General features: G+C 45.3%; 1 protein-coding gene and 1 long non-coding RNA gene across 4 annotated transcripts in view; one reads left to right on the top strand and one right to left on the bottom strand.

Moving 5' to 3' along the window:
- The window catches only part of LOC142760283 (uncharacterized), a 40,213-nt gene that overhangs the window by 531 nt on the left and 22,515 nt on the right, over positions 1–17,167 (top strand). The window contains exon 2 of the long non-coding RNA XR_012883287.1: positions 1,072–1,114. This is a non-coding gene — a long non-coding RNA (uncharacterized LOC142760283). The remainder of the gene's footprint in view (positions 1–1,071; positions 1,115–17,167) is intronic.
- Positions 10,455–17,167, bottom strand: part of ENAH (ENAH actin regulator) — a 73,777-nt gene continuing 67,064 nt past the window's right edge. For all 3 annotated transcript variants that reach the window (XM_075863382.1, XM_075863383.1, XM_075863384.1), the window contains 3 exons: positions 15,441–15,519; positions 13,189–13,246; positions 10,455–10,600 (listed from right to left, as the gene is read on the bottom strand). In XM_075863382.1, coding sequence (XP_075719497.1) covers positions 10,563–10,600; positions 13,189–13,246; positions 15,441–15,519 — 175 coding nt within the window. In that variant the 3' untranslated portion in view covers positions 10,455–10,562. The remainder of the gene's footprint in view (positions 10,601–13,188; positions 13,247–15,440; positions 15,520–17,167) is intronic.

The following is a 17,167-nucleotide window of genomic DNA, read 5'->3' as shown; positions in this document are numbered from 1 at the left end:
GTAAAGAGAGGCGGAGCCAGAGACCGATCTGTGTGATCGATGATCTGATGTGATCACCTGCTGCTGCTGGCTGGACAAAATATGAGATAAGAAATAAAAAACAGCCAAGTGTCTGAGAACATTATTTTTAACCCCTTCCTGCCGCAGCCATTTTTCAGATTTCCATTTTTTTCCTCCCCACTTCCAAAAGCCATAACTTTTTAATTTTTCCTTCGATTGAGCGGCATGAGGGAATATTTTTTGCGGGACAAGCTGAAGTTTTTAGTGGTACCATTTTGCGGTACGTGCGACATTTTGATCACTTTTTATTAAAATTTTTGTGGGAGATGAAGTGATAAAAAAACAGAGATTCTGGCGATTTACTCGCTGTGCGGGTTAAATAATGATATAGTGTAATAGTTCAGACTTTTTACGGATGCGGCGATACCAGTAATGTTTATTTTTTTATTAGCCCCCTAGGGGACTTGAACCAGCGATCGTTAGATCTCTCGCACTATAAACTGCAATACCAATGTATTGCAGCATATCATGTTTCTGAAAATAGCCTATTAAGCCAGAGGTAGGGATTAATAGGAACACAAAGCAGGCAGACCTGGGGGCCTTTATTAGGCCCCCTGGTTGCCATAACAGCATGATCTGCCAGAAGCTGGGCGTTCTGAAGAGAAGTGGATGATACTTCTCGTCAGAACGCCCAGCTAGTAAAAGTAGTAAACACGCCCCGATGTACGCACATAATACACGCCCAGTTGTACTTTTACTTTAAACACGCCCACTTGTACTTTTGCAAGCCTCATTTGCATAAATACGAAAATGCTCATAACTTGGCCAAAAATACTCGTTTTTTAAAAATAAAAACGTTACTGTAATCTACATTGCAGCGCCGATCTGCTCCAATAGGAGATAGGGGCTGCAAAATCTGGTGACAGAGCCTCTTTAATGTTCACAGCCGCATGTCAGTGTCTTTCACGTCCTCCGTGTTCATTCTTTACAACGCGTGTTACACTTTTTATTGAGTGAAATATTTCAGCATTTGTTTAAAAATTAAAACCTGTTGCGCTTCCCTTTGTACAGGATCCGCGCAGAGAACGCTCCATCTGCAGAGACTTTATGGAATGTAAGAGATTATCATTTATCCTCCACACATGAAAGGTATCTCTGCTATTTTGCCTGCAGTCATTCTGAATAACTAGTGTTCATCTGTCCGCAGCATGTTATATATATATATATATATATATATATATATATATATATATATATATATACTGTATATACACAAGGCAGTAATGGAAACCAGATATCAGCCGCCACTAGTAACATTTAATACATTGGTCACAGACGGTATTTCATGTACCGTAGCTTTAATAAATAGCCCCCTATATTTTCCACTTTCTACACCTCCAATTTTATAAATTTTAGATTTGATAAATTTGGAGACAACACCTTAAAGTCTTTGTCATGTTCCTCATCATTCCTGAACAATATTTGCAGTGTGGCGGGGGCATTATCCTGCCGATAGAGGGCAATGCCATTAGGGAATACCTATGATGGGGGTAGCAATGTTTAGGTCGTTGGTACGTGTCACATCCACATGAATGTCAGGAAACAAGGTTTTCCAGCACATCACACTGCCCCCGTCAGCTTGTCTTCTTCCCATGATGCATCCTGGTGCCATCTCTTCTCCAGGTATGCAACGCACATGATGTAAAAGAAATGCATGGGCACTCTTGACGTGTCGGCAGCTACACAGCCCCATATACAGGAATCTGCGATGCTCTACGTGTTCTTACACAATCCTATAATAGCCAGCAATAAGTTTTTCAGCAGTTTGTGCTACAGTAGCTGGTCTGTGGGACTGTCACTTCCCACACGCATCAATGAGCCTTGGGTGTCCATGACCCTGTCACCAGTTGTCCTTCATTGGATCACTTTTGGTAGGTACTAACCACTTCATGCCAGGAACACCCCACAAGAACGCCTTTTTTGGTTCTGCTCTGACCCAGACTTCTAGCCATCTAAGGGTATGTTCACACGGCCTATTTACGGACGTAAATCGGGCGTTTTTGCCCCGAATTACGCCCGAAAATAGCGCCTCAATAGCGCTGACAAACATCTGCCCATTGAAAGCAATGGGCAGACGTTTGTCTGTTCACACGAGGCGTATATTTACGCGCCGCTGTCAAATGACGGCGCGTAAATAGACGCCCGCGTAGAAGAAGTGACCTGTCACTTCTTTGGCCGTAATTGGAGCCGCTATTCATTGACTCCAATGAATAGCAGCGCTAATTACGGCCGTAATTGACGCGGCGTTCAAGCACCTGCACATGCCGGTACGGCTGAAATTACGGGGATGTTTTCAGGCTGAAACATCCCCGTAATTTCAGCCGTAACGGACGCCCTCGTGTGAACATACCCTAAGCAGTACAGGAATAAAGCTGTGCTGATACATGAGAGCTAGTGAAGGCAGCAGCATCCTGGACACAGACTTCACATACAGCATGTATTACGGGGAGGGACTCGTCCACCTGAGAAAAGTCGGAAACTAGGAGAAGGTTGCAAATTGCATATCAGGGGTCTGAGAATGAATGAAGATTGCAGCTGAAGTTTAGTGCAACATTTTTTACCTAACTATAGGTACCTGCTAACACATGTAAAAATATTGTTTTCTTCGTGAAAAGGGTCAGTAAATAATGCCACTCTTGGGCCGTGCCTGGTATTACAGTATTCATGTAAAGAGGTGGAATAATCTCTGATCCCGCCCGTTCTTCCATTGTGGTGGATGTCGGGAACGGGCTAAAGTCAATGTCCACCAACCTTTTTTTTAGGTAAATAATATTTCATTGATTTCATAACATGTCTATAGGAGAGCGTTTTTCTGACTAGATAAAATATATACTATAATTCTGGCTGCATGCAACCACCACTAGGGGGAGCTAACTACATATGGCCCGAGTGCTGGCCGGTAAAATCGGCCATTCTGCCCGGCCGGTTTGCATAAAGTTATGCATCCGTGCCGGGCCGGGCAGATCCGGACAGTGACATCAGCGGCAGCTCCTGAAGGGGAATCCCCATGTGTTCGGGGATTCCGCTTCAGGAGTTTCCCCTGATGTCACTGCCCAGATATGGACAGAGACATCAAGCGCTCTGTCCAGGAGCGGAATCCCCGAAAACACGGGGATTCCGCTCCTTTAAGGAGCTAAAGTGCGGCTAGCACATAGCAGAGCGGGGAGATACCTCCCTGCTCTGCTATAGTGGCGTCGCTGCAGTAGTAGCAGCAGCAGCAGCAGCTGCTGCTACTAGCGGCGCCATCGAAGGTGTCGCCGAGCCAGGGTGCTTTTAACAAGCAGGAGAAGGGAGCCAGCGCAGCGCTCCCTCCACCTGCTGTACACCCCGGCCCTGCAACACAGTGTGCAGCGATGCCATTTGTCAGAATGGCATCAACTCCTCCTCCTCACATGCACTCTGCGCTGTGAGGAGGAGATAGAGCGCAACCGCCGGGAAACCCGGCCATCACTCGGAACACATTCCGGTGATGGCCGTGTAATACCCGGCCCCATAGACTTCTATGGGAGCCGGGCGGCCGGGTGCCCGGGCAAAGATAGAGCATGTCCTATTTTTTGACGGCCGGATTTCCCGGCTGTCAAAAAATCGGTCGTGTGAATAGCCCCATTAGGGGTCTATCATTCCTAATGCAGCCGGGTGCCGGCCGATTTATGAACGGCCGGCACCCGGCCGGGAAACCCTGCCGTGTGAATGAGGCCTTAGTTTTTAAAAACTCTGTGCAGAGAGCTCCCCCTAGTGGCAGAAACTATTCCAATGCCAGAGCAAGCAAAGAAGCAGTTTATTGCTAAGCCCCCTCCACCACGGGCAATATGACGTTTGTAAGCCTCTATGGTAGGTGCGACACTGCAACCACATTTTTCAGTTTTCTGATCTGTATATATTTTGTACATTTTCAGTACAGAATACTAATGGAGACAGTGGACGTTTGGGACACACGGAGAACGTAGGGTTTTACCGCTATGTGAACATGAGTACTGCAAGAAATATTACATAAGACATTTGTTTGAGGTTGGTTTTAGCGGCGCATTCAAGCAACAGCATCCTTGTGCTGGGTGGAGTAATACTTTTATTATAGATACACTGCTATAGTTAGGGACATCCAATAAAAACTTCTAGACCGGGTTCACACGGGTCGGATACACTGCGTAAAACTACTCATCGTATCTGACCTAGAACCCGCAGGACTTTCCATCCGAAAAACAGCACCACATTGTGGTGGTTTTCCGCAGCGCTGGATAAAAACAACTTCAAACTTACCCTGGTCGTAACCATGGCGAAACGTCCCTCTGACGTCCTGAAGCCCGGCCTCCTGGGATGACTGCAGTCACATGGCATGAAACGTCATCCCTGAAGGCCGGGCAGTACGCAGGAGCAGAGAGTTCTGGGTAAGTAAGAGATTTTTTTTTTTTTCGAACTGCGTTTTTTGCAGATTTGCTGCGATTCTGCAGCAAAAATCGGCTTGGCTTTTTGTTGGGGGTTTTACATTCCCATTGAATTCAATAGGGCAAACCCGCAACTGAAAAGCAGCGCAATTGCAGCATAAATTGACATGCTGCGGATTTAAATTCCGCACCGCAAGTTAATTTCTGAGCGTTTTTTCCCGCAGCGTGTGGATCAGATCTGTTCAAATCTCATCCGCTTTGCTACTAATGTATTACGCTGCAAATTTTACGCAATATTTACCCTAAGTGTACACCCATTTATAACGGTTTACTTGGAGACTGAAGATTCACGTAGGTCCCGAGAAGACGTATCTGGGCAGTCTGGTGTCCACACTTGTCTGCCTGAGCTCCTGGCCCTCACCTGGTTAATAGAGAAATGTTGCTGCATCGTATAATGGGATGTAATATAGTAAGGATTTGGGTAGAAGGTGCAGTCCAAGTGGCACAGGCCCCAATCACATGAAGATGGTTCCATAGTCACGGAGGATTGGCGGTCACTGGTATCTCCCGTACACAACTTTTAGTGTGCTTAACCCTTTGCCGCCACAGATATTTTTCATATTTTCATTTTGGTTTTTTCCTCCCCCCAAAAGCCATAACTTTTTTCTTTCCGTTGTCAAACTTTTCTTTTTGCCAGACGAGTTGCAGTTTTTAATGGCACAATATAATGTAGTGGGAAATGTAAAAAAAAAAATAAGAGCGAAACGTCTCCATTGTTTTTGGGTTTTGTTTTTAGTGTTCACCCTGCAGGTAAAATGACATGTTAACGTTAGTCTGCGATGCAATACAATTACCGCGATACCAAACTTAATTTTAACTACTTTTACGAAATAAAAACAATTTGAAAAAAAATTGTGCCACCCTAGTCTGAGACCCCTAACTTTTTTTTTTGCCCATTGATGGAGCAGTGTTTTTTGTTTTTTTTCTTAGTCCCACTAGGGGACTTGAACATGCGATCATTAGATCGCTGGTACAATACACTGCAATATTTGTAAGTTGCAGTTTATTTGGCTTCCTCCAATTAGGCCCTGCCTCTGGGCTTAATAGGAGGACCAAGATGGCAGACCTCGAGCCTTCATTAGCATCACATCAGCACCCAGTGATCATGTCACGAGAGCACCTCTCCTCAGTTTAGATGCCACAGTCGCTAATGATCGTGCCATCTAAGCCGCTAAACAAGCGGGACCAGAATTATCTGCAATCCCGGCTGTTAGTGCAAAGTATCACCGGTAATTTACAGGTGACACCCACAACGTACAGCTCAGCATTGTCCTAAATTCAAAGGGTTTTCAGTTTTTATGTTAACAATACTTAACCACTGTAATAATACTTTGTTTCAAGATCTCTGCTTGCTGTGAATGAATGAGAACACTTAATTTAAAGTAACAGTCTGAAAAGCTGCACATTCCTTAGTCTTGCTCTCAGCGGAGTAGTGAATACATTTGTATCCAGTCTAGGCAATGCTCTGCGCGCTAAACAAAAAGGGTCAGTTCACACTGAGTATTTCAGCGCTGAATATGATGCGGAAACTGCATCAGAGCCAAAAATGGCCGAAATCACCACCCCCCCCCCCCCCCCCCTATTGATTTTTAATATGAGGCAGAGGCATTCCTATTTTTTCATGCATCCCTCCATAGATTCTAAACTATGGGGGATGCAAGACATCGCGTCACGCAGCGCAGAGGACAGATGCACCTCGGACGTGAAAACTATCGTTTTTCACGTCCGAGATGCGCACCGCTCGTGTGTATCCGGCCTTAAGTGAATGCAACTACACCTCAAGGATATTTAAAGAAGCATTGCAGGTAAAACGGATAACGTGTTATGCCTAACGCAGAGCCTAAGGGGTAAAGCATGACAAGGATCTAAAAGGTACACTAAACCTTGAAATGAATGAGAAATGTAACCATGATATAAAGCTGCTCAAACAGTGTGTCTGTCTGAAGTATCTACTCCATGTCCCTGAAATAAAGTTCCTGCTGTGTAGTTCCATTTAGATCTAATGAAGCGTGGCGGGGTGGGCTTAATGATCTGATTATTCTACTGCAGACAGGGAGATCCTGCTACAGCCAGTTGCCTTTAAGCCAGACATGACAGTAAGGAGGGGGGACATGGTTGATTGCCTGAGTCACACAGAGATTTCTTTATATTTTTCTCAGTACAAATTGCAATGAGACAAAATACGATAAAAGGGAGAGAGATTAAAGAGGCTGTCACCACATTATAAGTGGCCTATCTTGTACATGATGTGATCGGCGCTGTAATGTAGATTACAGCAGTGTTTTTTATTTAGAAAAACGATCAGTTATGACCTATATTAGCTTTATGCTAATGAGTTTCTCAATGGACATCTGGGCGTTTTTTATTATATGACCAAGTGGGCGTTGTGGAGAGAAGTGTATGACGCTGACCAATCAGTGACCAATCAGCGTCATACACTTCTCCCCATTCATTTACACTGCAGATAGCGATATAGTTATATCACTGTGTGCAGCCACATACATTATAACATTACTGCAGTGTCCTGACAATGAATATACATTGTATTCAGAATCCTGACACTTCTCTGTGATTTACAGCACAGCACAGCACGATCTCGCTGTAAATGACAGTTTACAGCGTAATCTCGCGAGACGTCTGCTGTGCTGTAAATTACAGAGAAGTTCAGAGAAGTCGTCAAAAATAAAATAAAAAAATAATGCCAGATTTGCTGCTTTCTGTTACTGTGTAAAAGTCATAAAACATAAGAAAACCATATAAATTTGGTATCGTCGCAATCGTAATGACCCGCTGAATAAAGTTATTATGTTATTTATACCACAGGGTAGAGGGCGTAAATTAAAGACGCAAAAAGTGTGTCGAATTGCTGTTTTTTCTTTTACGCCCCCCAAAAAGTTAAATAAATTATATGTACCCCAAAATGGTGCTATTAAAAAATACAACTTGTCCCGCAAAAAACAAGACATTATAAAGCTAGGTCGACGCAAAAAAAAAAAAAAAAAAAAAGTTAGAGCTCTTGGAATGCGGCGTTTGAAAAACTTAAAAAAATTGCTTGGTCATGAAAGTTTAAAATCGGCTGGTCACTAAGGGGTTAAACTCTGTAATAAATTAGTTTTCAGTAAGCTCCCCCCTAATGGCACTGGAAGACTCTGGATAGACATTGGCAGATTTCTCACTAGTGCTAGAACCAATGACTTACCTACACCCACCAAACCACACCAGTACTTATGGGGGAGGGTGTTTTTTTTTTTTCTTCTATAAAAATGGAGGGGGGTCTTAAGATGGGTGTTTTTAATTAGTGGCTTGAGATTAACTTGTTCCTTGTAGGGCAAATATTCTCCTGCGCCGTCAGACCAATATTTTTAAAGATAAACACGCACAACCGTGATTATATACAGTTTTCATTTATACATATTACATAGTCTTACATTATTGGAGCGTATTCAATACTGGTAAAATGTATCTTCAAAATTAGAAAAATAATGATAGCGTATGTAAACCTCCAAGTGGAGATACCATGAAGTTATTTATAGGGCATTCAGTTAGTTCAGTTTTTTTTAAGTCACATTCAAGATAACCTGTCAGAAAACTTTTCCAGCAGTCCAAAGATTAGACGCCTTCACCAGACCAATGGTAGCAACACTTAATATTGCAATTTTATTTAATTTGCTCAAAACAAAAACAAAAAAGTTAGCATGTAGTAAATGTAAAAACAAAACAATGGTAAAAAAGAGAGATAACATGGAAGAAAAAAAATAATCTAAATGTGGTAAAAACAAGAAGCACGGGCAGGTGACATTCGTAAAAGGATTCCGACTCCTGCTTCAGATGAGACATGTAACATGAGCGGGATGATTGTAAGTAGAGATTTCAGCACCAGCACACAGATTTTATACATTCATTTTCATTGCAAATGATCATTTTTAACCCCTTTGGGTATCATATCACAGCTTAGGTCACAGTGTTACTAAAGAAAGCTCACACGGAGCGGGCAGGAGGTCTTAAACTTTTAAGACACCCAATACAAACAAGACATAACCCCCTTGAAATGATTCTCTTTTACAGAAATTTTCCAAATTGGACTACATGGTAAAAAATAAAAAAAAATAAAAAATAAATAAAAATAAAATAAATTACAAAAAAAAAAAAATGACATTTGAATCACTGAAATCTCTAATGAGCCAATACCTGATGGGGATCTATTAGTGTTTGCTTATATGAGAATAATGAGGGTGGGGTAGGACCGTCTTAAGGGGGTAACAAAAAGTGATATGCCAGACAAGATGTGAACGCAAGATGGAGACAATTGATTACTCTAGAACTGAAATTTCAGGTTTCATTTTTAGACCAAGGCACAAAAACGCATAGTGCATAAAACCGGTTCATTCAAAAAACGAGGGAGGACCTCCCCCCCCCATGGGTTGTCATACTTTGGACTGCTCGTAGTCATATTAAAACGTTGGCTTAGTCTGGAGTCCTAACAGATATGACACGAGGGATCACATACATTGGCTGAACTCTCTTACAGTTGTAACGTCCGCAGTATTAACAGAAGTAAACAGAAAGATGAAAAATCCTCACGTGAGCCGGTCCTGGACAAGCCTGTCCCAAATAGTCCGCTGTTCCATTACTTCGTACCATGCAGAACTTTTTTTTTTGGAGGGGATGAGTGAGGGATAGAAGTGGCTGCTTGCAGATTAGAGATACTGGTTGATTTTTTTTTTCTATTTGGAAAGTCCACGGGCTTCAGCAAGAATCAGAAGAGCATCAAAAGTGTTTTAAGGTCCAAAGCTTGTAGAGGCGTCTGGCTTTGGCGTCCAGGAGCTGTAGTTATATCCCATATCCAGAAGATCTCCGAGGGTCCATGTCAATATGGCACAATTCCAAGCAAGCCTCCATTGCACATAATCTTTCAACATTACAAACGTCCATCCTGAGTTTTACATCCCACCGAGTCACTTCAACCGGTGACCTCCGAAGGTTTCCAACATGAGCGATGTGCAGGAACTTTCAAAACTTCTGCCTAACTTTCCCCTTCCAACATGGAAAAACCTCAGTACAATCCACTCAGTCATCAACATCGAAGAGCAAAAGTAAAGCCGGGTCTATGACACGTATGTACGGGGGGGGTCATCATGACGGTTACGATGACCACCGTAAAGGCCAATAGAATCCAATAAGAGAAGCGTTTCTGGGATAATGGAGAACTTGGCGTCTTACCTAGGACAGGCCGCTAACGTGACATGCAGTTTTTGGAGGTCCCAAGACCCTAAAATGTTGTTCTCCCCATGCAAGGTAAAAATAAATCTCTAAACATAGCGGTAATAGGTTTATTTCTTTCGATTTGGTAGAAGCGTTAATTTAAGAAGGCATTTATTTGATTTTTTAACAGATATTTGCTCGTCTTCAATGAAACTACAAAAACCAAGAGCCGTCCTTTGTCAAAGTATCAAAAAAATATGTAGAAAATGAAAACGCTCTCCATGTGCAACCCTCCGCCCCTTAACCCCGACGTCTCCCAAATATTAGACTGGTGACCGCGGTAAAAACGTCGGTGGGACCAGAATACAGCGACGTCCTACATTGTATGTGTGTTGTGTCTCGTAAAATCAAAAAGAACCAAATATCATAGGAAGACAAACCTGAGTTACACTTGCTAGACCCGACACTTCTCTCTTCTCGTCTACGTTCTAGGTTATCGAAGTTTAGGCAATGATTTTTTTTTGTTTGTGACATGGTTGGATTCTCGTCTATGCGCTACAAGCTTATTGGACAGGAAAAATATTTTTTTTATAAAAAAAAATAAAAATAAGCCGGAAATTGGAACTTCTGCATAATAATTGTTCAAATTTTTTTTTCTTTTAAGACCATCGCTATTGAGGTGCTGGGAAGGGGGGAAAAAAATTTAAAGGCAGAAAACCAGGAGAGATTCAGTATACATCCAAACTGAAGTTTCTGAAAGGTCTTTATTTGCCGTTCCCAGGTTGCAGGATTCTCATCTTAGAAAACAGAGGAGTCCTTTCTAATCAGGGCATCGGTGCCGCCTCCCGACAGTCTTTTCTATGTACTGTTCGATTTCCCTAGCTCTTGCCGGATGGCTAAAATAGAAAGGGGGGAAAAATTGTTAGTTAACCGTGAGACCGTAGATGAAAGGCCTATTCTTAATTAACAGTGAAAGTAATGAGTGCTTAAAGGGTTATTCCCCCATTATAAAGTGATGGCATATCGCTAAATTATGCCATCACTATGAACAGTGGGGATCCGACCTCTGGGACCCCACCAATGCGGAGAATGAAGGGGCCACAGCAATGATCTAAGATGGGAATAACCCATTAAATGATAAAATCCTATCTGCCTGCAAAGCTCCCCCCATCACGAGCTTACTGCATACAGATTTTAAATTGAATGCAATAATAAAAAAGTATGCAGTGAGCTCCCCCTAGTGGTGGCTGCAGCCAGACAGGATTTGATCTAATTCTGGCAATGCAGCCGGACAATTTTTTTTAAGAAAACGACTTCCTTCTGAATGTGTTTTTTCCTCATGAGTTTTAGAGCTGCATTAATTTCTTCGAGGGTTTCTCCAGGAGTTTAAGGCTATGTTCACACGGGGTATTTTGCCGAGCTTTTTGACGCGGAAACCGCGTCGCGAAACTCGGCAGAAACGGGCCGAGAACGCCTCCCATTGATTTCAATGGGAGGCGTCGGCGTCTTTTTCCCGCGAGCAGTAAAACTGCCTCGCGGGAAAAAGAAGCGACATGCCCTATCTTCGGGCGCTTCCGCCTCCGACCTCCCATTGACTTCAATGGGAGGCAGGAGAAAGCGTATATCTCGCTGTTTTATGCCCGCGGCGCTCAATGGCCGCGGGCGAAAAACGGCGCGATAATTGCCGCGAAAATCGGCGTGCAGGGAGAGGAATATCTGCCTCAAAGTTCCAAATGGAATTTTGAGGCAGATATTCCTCCCCCAAAATACTCCGTGTGAACATAGCCTAAAGCTTCCATAGGATAGAGGGAGAGATGCTCACGAATATATATAGTTCATTGTTTTATTAAAAAAATTTATGCAAAAATAGGTGGGGTATTCCAGTTTGACAAAATGTATCTAACAAATTGTGAATTTAGTTCTTCCTTGTTTTCAAGATCTCTGCTTGCTATCATTAACCCCTCAAAGGGTATTCCCGCAAACAACACTGGATAAAAGGTGTCTGATTGCAGGGGGACCCGCCAATCACGATAACGAGGGTCCCGTGCTTCCCTCCCTCCCTTTTGAACTGAGCGACAGTCGGACATGCGCACTGCTGCTCTATTCAACTCAATGGGACGGTTTATGGAAAAACCCATTTATGATGCGCAGTAGTTTGGGGTTTTCAGAAAGCCGTAACCTTTTTTTTTTGTGTTGAAGTATCCGTATGAGGCTTATTTTTTTGCAAAATTGTTTTTTTTCTTTATTCACCGTTTTGGGGTACTTCTAACGTATTCAATAACTTTTATCAAAAAGTTATTATTAATGGAGAGGAAATGCCATAAGTCTCTGATCGATGCGGGTCCCAGCTGTTTTCGATCTAGGTGCGGGCTACAGAGCTAGGATCCACTGAATGTGCCATAAATGTCCAAGATGGGAATAACCCTTTAAGGGGTTAAAAACAGCTGCTGGGGGTTGCAGTTTTGTAAAACCCGGAGAGTAAGGCCTCATTCACACGGCAGGGTTTCCCGGCCGGGTGCCGGCCGTTCATAAATCGGCCGGCACCCGGCTGCATTAGGAATAATAGACCCCTAATGGGGCTATTCACACGACCGATTTTTTGACGGCCGGGAAAACCGGCCGTCAAAAAATAGGACATGCTCTATCTTCGCCCGGGTACCCGGCCCCCATAGAAGTCTATGGGGCCGGGTATTACACGGCCATCACCAGAATGTGTCCCGAGTGATGGCCGGGTTTTCCGGCGCTTGCGCTCCATCTCCTCCTCCTCACAGCGCAGAGTGCATGTGAGGAGGAGGAGTTGATGCCATTCTGACGAATGGCATCGCTGTACACTGTGTGGCAGGGCCGGGGTGTACAGCAGGTGGAAGGGAGCGCTGCGCTGGCTCCCTTCTCCTGCTTGTTTTAAAAGCACCCTGGCCCGGTGACACCTTCGATGGCGCCGCTAGCAGCTGCAGCGGCTGCTACTACTGTAGCGACGCCACTATAGCAGAGCAGGGAGGTATCTCCCCGCTCTGCTATGTGCTAGCCGCACTTTAGCTCCTTGAAGGAGCGGAATCCCTGTGTTTTCGGGGATTCCGCTCCTGGACAGAGCGCTTGATGTCTCTGTCCATATCTGGGCAGTGACATCAGGGGAAACTCCTGAAGCGGAATCCCCGAACACATGGGGATTCCCCTTCATGAGTTGCCGCTGATGTCACTGTCCGGATCTGCCCGGCCCGGCACGGATGCATAACTTTATGCAAACCGGCCGGGCAGAAAGGCCGATTTTACCGGCCGACACTCGGGCTCGGGAACGACCCGGTCGTGTGAATCCCGCCTTACAGTTGGACACCCCGACATGCTATCACTTTGGAGTCTCCTAACTGGCTCTGGTCTTGTGAGATTTAACATTACATGGCAGGTCTGTGCCGGATTATCAGATTCCAGATAATTTCACTGCATTTATACACGTATCTGTAACGTGCCACAAGAATAACGCACTCACCATCAATGAGCTCTTCTTTCAGTTTCGCTAATTCTTTTCTCATCTCTTCTAAAATGTCCTAATAAATGGAGAGAAGGAAAAATAATATTTATGAACGATTTTAATCTATTCCTGCTTAAAGTGACAGTGTCACCAACTAGCAGCCACTTTCTGCTGAAATCTGCAATTGGCGATGAGATGCAGCAGCGGAGAGGACGGTGCCGTTCACATGGCAACCATATGACCCCTGCAGGAGCAGCTTCCGGCATCGTATGGTTACCTTGGCAACTGGACAACCCGAGATGTGGCTTGTAGTTTGTGACAGTCACTTTAACTCGCAGAATTGTCCTGCAGAAAAACCTACACAGATTTCCACATTCACTAACATTTTTCATAAGAGAAATACGCACGACTTCAACTGAATGTGCAGAGGAAAAGAAAACAAAGAAATACAGTTGCACTCTGACCTTAAAGGCTATGAAAGCCTTTGAAGACTGTTCTTCGTTAAAAAAAATAAAAATTATTATTAGTGTTTAGTGCAACTTTGCAATTGGTTTTCATTAAAAATATATGATTTTACTTTTTGAGATACACCTATGTATCCAGGACATATAGAAGCTGTATCTTGCTCTGAAACCCAAATCCGTCAGGTTAGCGTTACTGACGGCTTCGGTGACAGCGGGTTCTGCGTGTTTCAGAACGTGGGTGTTATAAACTTAGATGTTAATGATAACAGCTGGATCCTGTGTGTGGACGGGGTGTCACCGAATCCGTCAGTACTGCTAACCTGACGGATTCGGGTTTCAGCGCAAGATACAGCTTCCAGTTGCACTAAACACTAGAATACATTTTTTTATTTTTTTTTACTAAAACAAAAAGTCTTCAAAAGTTTTCCATAGCCTTTAAGCAAGATACATTTTAAATATAAAAAAAGCAAAAACACCCTGAGAAATCCAACTGAGAACCCTGTGGCAACTGTATCCGATAATCTGTCTGCCAGCAAATACATTGGAGAACATATTTAGTAACTTTTTATGTCATTTTCTTTTTACACATTATACACACAGTTGAGTCCCATTGTTATGCCCAGCAGCGAATATCCAGAGTAACCGCCGTGTGCAGCACAGACAGCAGCTAGACGGGCGAGTGATCAATAAGGTGCTGGTCGGTGGTCTCCGGTATCTGGTGCCGTGCTGACTGCAGTGCATCTCACATTTACTGGAGGGTGCGCGGGGGAGGGTTCATAGAGCGAACAAGACGATCGAGGTCCCACAGATGATCAATTGGGTTCAGGTCTGGTGAATTAGGGGGCAGGGAAATACTTGGAAGTCTTGGTCGTGCTCTTCCAGCCACAGTCGGACATTTCTAGCCGTGTGACATGTCGCATTGTTTTGCTGGAAGATCCATCTGCCCCAGAGTAGACAATCAGCAACGATGGATTCATACCCAAATTGGTTCAGAGCCTTCCACATGGATGAGAGGCCCAAAGAATGGCATGAAAAATTTCCCCAGTCCATAACGCTGCCGCCACCGGCTTGTGTTCTTTCAGCAATGGTTGCCAGGTGTTTGTTCTCTGATGTTTTTCGCCTGACACACCAATGTCCATCCGTTCACTGAAGAAGAAAATGTGACTCATCGGAGAAGACGACCCTTTGCCGATCATCGGTGGTACAATTCCAATACTGGCATGCAATTTTTTTTCCGCTGCACCTTTGTTACATAGGAGCAGTGACCATCCGTCTGCTCCAGAGCACCGTCCACAGTTGGGTTCACTGAACTGTTTTAGACACACGTCTGGTAGCCCCCGGTTGATTTTCACAGTGAGCTGCTCCACTGTAGTGGGTCGTTCGGCCCTCGTGCACCTTCATAGCCGATGTTCACCTCTCACATCAATGGCCCGTGGTGCTCCGCAGTCTCCACGTCGGTTATTGCCAATGGTGCCATTTGTCCACTCACGATACACTTTCACCACAGCAGCACGAAAACAGTTCGCAAACTGCGCTGTGTGAGAAATACCCCCGCCCTGGGCCCGAAAGCCAAAAATCATTCCTTTCTGCAACTCTGATAAATCTCCCCTTTCACCCAACGAGTGATATGTGATCTGACAGCCGACCGCACACCTTATATACCCACCTAGCCAGCCCACGACACATCACGTCTTTCATGGGATACGCGCTGCCAAAGTCGAAAGTAGGAGGTGGTCATAATAATGTGACTCGACTGTGTAGATTCACACATTTTATCCGTTATAACCCTAATAAACCCTCTCATACCTGTTTTAATCGGTCGTAGTCCAAGGCTTCTGACTGCACCCCGTTGGCACTCGGCTGTCCCGATGGTGTAGACTTTGGTCTGTGCAAAGAACAATAAATAAAAGGATTTCACAATTCACCAGATTGCAGACACTGACCCATCTCCTGACATATACACACACAATGACAAATGGTGGAACCAGAGCTGTAAGATTTTGCATTCAATCCATGACGTTTTACATGTGTGTATTGCTGCGGGTTTCACCATGTGCATTGCAATGGGTCAAATCCACAGCAAAATTCTGCAACAAATGTGTCTTTTTTTTTTCAGCCACTGTTGCATGGGCTATTCTAACACCCCATTAGCCCACAAATTTTGCTATACTCAGCCCCATCTAAACGTGGCCTTAAGTAACAAAGCCAAACACTATGGCACCACATTATTGCATTAATTAAAATTGGTAGGTTCTCCGATTTGGACAGTCCCTACTTGTTAGAAGTGTCCCCTGACAATGAGCTGATCACAATGTGTCGTCCTGCTGGGACCCCCTGCGATCAGTAGTAATCTGTGGGGAAATCTGGCAGTAAGTGATCAATTTCCGTGCAGCGTCAGCAGAGCGCGGGGAGAGGAGAGAGAGCAGAGCGCGGGGAGAGGAGAGAGAGCAGAGCGCGGGGAGAGGAGAGAGAGCAGAGCGCGGGGAGAGGAGAGAGAGCAGAGCGCGGGGAGAGGAGAGAGAGCAGAGCGCGGGGAGAGGAGAGAGAGCAGAGCGCGGGGAGAGGAGAGAGAGCAGAGAGCGGGGAGAGGAGAGAGAGCAGAGAGCGGGGAGAGGAGAGAGAGCGGGGAGAGGAGAGAGAGCGGGGAGAGGAGAGAGAGCGGGGAGAGGAGAGAGAGCGGGGAGAGGAGAGAGAGCGGGGAGAGGAGAGAGAGCGGGGAGAGGAGAGAGAGCGGGGAGAGGAGAGAGAGCGGGGAGAGGAGAGAGCGGGGAGAGGAGAGAGAGGGGGAGAGGAGAGAGAGCGGGGAGAGGAGAGAGAGCGGGGAGAGGAGAGAGAGCGGGGAGAGGAGAGAGAGCGGGGAGAGGAGAGAGAGCGGGGAGAGGAGAGAGAGCGGGGAGAGGAGAGAGAGCGGGGAGAGGAGAGAGAGCGGGGAGAGGAGAGAGAGCGGGGAGAGGAGAGAGAGCGGGGAGAGGAGAGAGAGCAGAGAGCGGGGAGAGGAGAGAGAGCAGAGAGCGGGGAGAGGAGAGAGAGCAGAGAGCGGGGAGAGGAGAGAGAGCAGAGAGCGGGGAGAGGAGAGAGAGCAGAGAGCGGGGAGAGGAGAGAGAGCAGAGAGCGGGGAGAGGAGAGAGAGCAGAGAGCGGGGAGAGGAGAGAGAGCAGAGAGCGGGGAGAGGAGAGAGAGCAGAGAGCGGGGAGAGGAGAGAGAGCAGAGAGCGGGGAGAGGAGAGAGAGCAGAGAGCGGGGAGAGGAGAGAGAGCAGAGAGAGGGGAGAGGAGAGAGAGCAGGGAGAGGAGAGAGAGCAGAGAGAGGGGAGAGGAGAGAGAGCAGAGAGAGGGGAGAGGAGAGAGAGCAGAGAGAGGGGAGAGGAGAGAGAGCAGAGAGAGCGGAGAGGAGAGAGAGCAGAGAGAGGGGAGAGAGAGACTATGAAAGCCCTTACACTCTATACAAGAGATGAGGACCCTCCTCCATTAACTCTAAATTCCCTAATAGGATATAAGGAATTATTTTTTTTTCTAACCTGGACAACCACTTTAA

The sequence above is a fragment of the Rhinoderma darwinii genome, chromosome 4, assembly GCF_050947455.1.
Source record: "Rhinoderma darwinii isolate aRhiDar2 chromosome 4, aRhiDar2.hap1, whole genome shotgun sequence".
NCBI lineage: Eukaryota > Metazoa > Chordata > Amphibia > Anura > Rhinodermatidae > Rhinoderma > Rhinoderma darwinii.
Note: the sequence above shows the minus strand (reverse complement) of the source record. Positions and strands in the feature narration are given on the sequence as shown.